Here is a 4,508-nt window from a genome sequence, read left to right on the forward strand (position 1 = left end):
TTGTTTTGAATCAGCAGTTGTGGAAATATTTCTTGATAATATTTGTAATTCTTATTTCTTGATTTTTTTTTAACAATAGTAATGATAATGAAGGATTTCATTCAGCTACTTTGTCAGGAATTAGTTAGATATTTGTACTTTACCAATTTGTACTTTACCAAGAGAGTTGTTATTAAAACCTCTTTTGTTTTCCTCTTATTTCTTTACATTACCAGCCAATTCTGTAACTGCTGGCCAACTCTTATGCAGTGGGCTCTTTTCCCTCGATCCCATTTCAAATTGGTTTGCTGCCGTTGCCCTCAGCCATTCCCTTGTCGACAACATTGCCCAGAAGGTAAGTGCACATTTTTACATAAGAATTTAGACGGTGTCTTCTTGTGTGTTAGATGGTCTGGGTGTGCATTCATTGATGCGTGTGTATGAGTGCATACATTCATGGGTAGGTAGGTTCATGCATGTGTACATGGTATGTGTGTGTGTGTCTGTCTGTCTTTCTGTGTGTGTAAGAATATGAGTAGAGGTATTGAACTTTTTCACCTGTTTCTATTTTTTGCTATTTTTTCCATTGCTCTTCTACCAACATACGCTTCCTCTTTTCTCATTACTACATCCTCCTTTCTTGTACTTTCTGTGATCTGTTCCCAACTTTCCTTGTTTTTGTAACCCTCTCTTTTGTCATATTGTCCAACTGTTCACTTTGCTCTTCCAGCTGAGCAACCACATTTCCTTGGTATCCATATTTCCTTTCATCATTACACTTATTTCCAATCACACAGCATGTCTGACATCCTTTTCTACCTTTTCCACTACTATATTCTGTGAAGTATTTCATCATCCAGTTCACCATCACTTCATACTGTTGAATCCAGGCTCCTGAAAGTTTTCACTCTCTGCAGTCCTTCTCTTTGCAGCTAGATTTCAAGATCATCATTATTGAAGCCTAGGTATTCATTATTCTTTCACCTGATCTTTGATCCTTTTTCCCTGTATTTTTCCAAATTTTCTTTAATTCCATCCCTTCATGGTCCTGTGTATATAAGTTTATTATATTTGTGTGGTAACAATTTTTTTTCCCTTTTTTTCATATGAATTTGGGATATTTTACATATATATATGCCTACATGCTGTATTAAAACATTTCTGTTATAGGAAAACATGTTGAGAGTCCAGCTGGCAACTAGTGTTGGAAGTCCGCCAGTGTCCTTAATGCAGCAGTGCACATCCATCCTGCAGGCAGGCACAAAGATACCAACAAGGCTGGGTATCCTCATGCTCCTCTCCACCTGGCTATCTCACTGTCCTGTTGCTGTACAAAATTTCCTCTCCATACCTACTGCTGTGCCATATCTTACAGCCCATGTTAGTCTCTTTGGAAATGTGTACTATTAGACTAGTATTTATATATAGTAACTTTGTATTTCTTATTTTCTTGTAATATTTCCTGCTGAAAAAATCTAAAATCCAGCTTATAGATTTTAGATATTTCTGATAGGATCTTGAAAATTGACACTAATTCACTTTTACAGGTGCAAGCAAATGAACATGATGAGTTGGAGTTAGTGTGCCAAGGCCTTTGTGCCTTCGTCCTGGGCTTATGTGGTCAGTTCAACGATGGAAGTAGCAGTAATTTCTCCCAGGAGAGTCTCCGACAGCTTGTAAGTGACCGCATTGGTGCAGAAAATTTCAGCGACAAGTTGAGCAATATATCCAGGACTGAAGCCTATACAAAAGCAGCCAAATCTCCTCAGCTCTCAGCCAAACAGTCTTCTGACCTTGTGTTTGATCATGAATTCTGTCGACTTTTCAAAAGCCTCGAAGGTGAGAAATGAGTCAAATTTAAGATTGTCATCAGAAACATCAAAATATGCCTTTGTGTACATAATCTTTTGTTTGTAGAATTATAACCCATTGAGACAGGTAGTTTTTTCTTCTTTCTTTGTATTTCTTTTCTTTTATTTATTTATTTGTTTATATATTTATTTTTCAACTGATTTTCCCCTCCTGTCCCTTGAAAAAGTAATATCGAGTTTTTTCTCTATTCTTTATAGATATTTTATTCTACTATATAGAAAAAAACACTGAAAATACATCCTTTTCACTTAATTTTTTTGAGTTGGTCGTATAGCCTAAAATTGATGGAAAAAGAACCATTCTGAAAATCAACATTTTGGAGCACTATTGCAAAATAAGCATGATTATTTCCTATATTCTTGATACTTTTGTGTCAATAATGCTGATATTATCTTAGCAATATTTTAGAGGAGCCTCCTGGCCCATTCAGCAGTCACCATATGGTAACATTTGTGCTCTCTGGTACAGTTTTCATACATACTAATCTTGGTGCATTATGAATGATTCAGCAATACACTGTGCAGCTAAAACAAACCAGTAATTTAAGTAATTCATTATAATAACCACACTTACCTTGCAAACAATTGAATGATGGGGAGGATCTGCATAAGTACATACAGTGTGGGGACACATCATGGCATTTGGAGGAATGTGTTATTTTTATTTTTGTTTATTTTTATTTGCACTTATTGCTCTGTAGAACAAACACAAAAATGACTGAAATTCCTGGAATATATAAGTATGCCTATGTTACCCATGAAGACAACATATTTTAGGCATATACGAAATACAAATATGAAACTGCCCATCACTCACTTTTGCCCCTAGTAGCCCATGTCCACCCAGACGGTTCCTTTAATCATACTGAATAGAGGAGTTTATGTGGCTTTCTTTGATTATTGATTTTTTTCTAGGTATATAATATTCATCTGTTAATCTGTTACTTAAAAAAGTTTTGATTAAAAAAACAAGTCTATATCTATTTCCCTATTCTCAGTGTCAGCTTTGCGAGCAGTGACCCCACAGTTAGTAAATGGTACAAGCACAGAGGTCAGTCCAGCAGAAGTGAAAAAATATAAAGACATTATTCGTGATCAAGATGCAGAAATGACTCAATTAAGGGAGCAGCTGAGTAAATGCCAAAGTGATTTAGAGCAAATAGCCTCTGAGAAGGAGAGTCTCACATCAAAAATCCAACAGCTTCACGATGAAAATACAGGTAGGTGTTCATGTTCCATTTTACTGATAACTCTCTATACATGGGTTTTGTTAAACCTTTTTTTTAAACAGTATGATTTACTATCACATTAATGCAGTGATAAAGGGATATTGTAAAACAGCAGTTAACTAGCTGTTTAAAAAAAATCAACTATAATGGCTAGTCTCTCTCTCTTCTTTTTCTTTGACACTTTACCAGTTCTGAAGGCACAACAAGGTATGGCAGCTGGTGTTGCCATTACCAATAGTGCTGACACAACCTCTGAGGCCACCAGTTCCAACACAGAACAGATCAATCAACAGCTGGCATATGTACAACAACAGTTGGCTGAAATGACTCATGCTAGAGATTATTACTATTATGAAATGGTTAAGAAGGATCAAGAGCTAACGGCCATGGTGAGTTTTTTGTGACAGCTGTGTAGTTTGTAAGAGTGATATTAACTAAGATCTGAACTTACGCTATACCCAAAATTACCATCTGACTTGAATCACACATGTCATGCCATCCCTTTCTTGCTCCAATAGCAGCTTATATTCCTTTTACTGTGTGAACTTCCACTAAAGTGGCTGGATGCTATTCCAGGAATTTAGGTTAAAAGATTAGAGAAGTAACAATTTTGCTTTATAATACATATCTGTATCAAAGCCACAAATCAGAACTTAATGAATACCAATATGGCATGGAAAGAAGTGTGTTGGTTGCCCATATATGGTACACACAACTTTGTTTATGCTCATTCCAAAGTTTAGGCTTTTCATAGTTTTAGCCTGGTTGGAAATTTGCCTTGTGGGACTTTAACGCAGGGTTATTGGTACCCATCAACAGTTTCCCCTGTTTGCACCTGGCTTGTTCAGTAGTTTGCGAGCAACATTAGGCACTTGAAAGCTTATATTTAGATATCATTAAAAAAAAGAGAGGAAAAAAAACAATGTGAAGGATTACCTTCCCTTTAGGTGCTATTGCCTAAAAGTTTCACTATGCAAGTGATGCCACTACTATCAGAGAAAAACAAGCTCACACTGTTAAATAACCAGTGCCATTTTAACCAAGTTACACATACGTTTCAATGGTATATTAAAAGCAAATCAATTTTGTTTTGCTATAATTGTGTTACTTTGCAGCAGCAGCAACAGCAACAGAATGGGCCAGGACAGCAAGCAGTGGCAGTAAATGGATTGCAGGTGAGATTTTAACCCTTTCACTGATACGCTCTGAAATCATTTGCATCCCCTGTGTGATAGGCATTTTCTGAATGATATTTTCTACACTTTGAAATATTTCCTTTTATGGCACATGTGCATACAATTAGCAGGCAACAAAGCAATAAATACATTTTACATTATTAGTTATGAAAAAAAAGGATTTATAGTAAGAGATAGTCCAACACCCAGCAGCGTCATTTCACTTAGTTCAGGCACCAGTAATCTCTTTAATA

General features: G+C 36.1%; 1 protein-coding gene across 1 annotated transcript; it reads left to right on the forward strand.

Moving 5' to 3' along the window:
- Nucleotides 1-215: 215 nt before the first annotated feature.
- LOC113821484 (general vesicular transport factor p115) lies at nucleotides 216-4,254 on the forward strand (the record flags this gene model as incomplete). Its single annotated transcript, XM_027373997.2, is given in 6 exon segments — nucleotides 216-334; nucleotides 1,150-1,359; nucleotides 1,527-1,818; nucleotides 2,849-3,070; nucleotides 3,269-3,468; nucleotides 4,195-4,254. Coding segments are annotated over 6 exon segments (1,103 nt in total), but the record flags the coding sequence as incomplete, so codon positions are not given.
- Nucleotides 4,255-4,508: the final 254 nt, after the last annotated feature.

The sequence above is a fragment of the Penaeus vannamei genome, unplaced genomic scaffold (assembly GCF_042767895.1).
Source record: "Penaeus vannamei isolate JL-2024 unplaced genomic scaffold, ASM4276789v1 unanchor4229, whole genome shotgun sequence".
In the NCBI taxonomy this organism is placed as follows: Eukaryota; Metazoa; Arthropoda; class Malacostraca; order Decapoda; family Penaeidae; genus Penaeus; species Penaeus vannamei.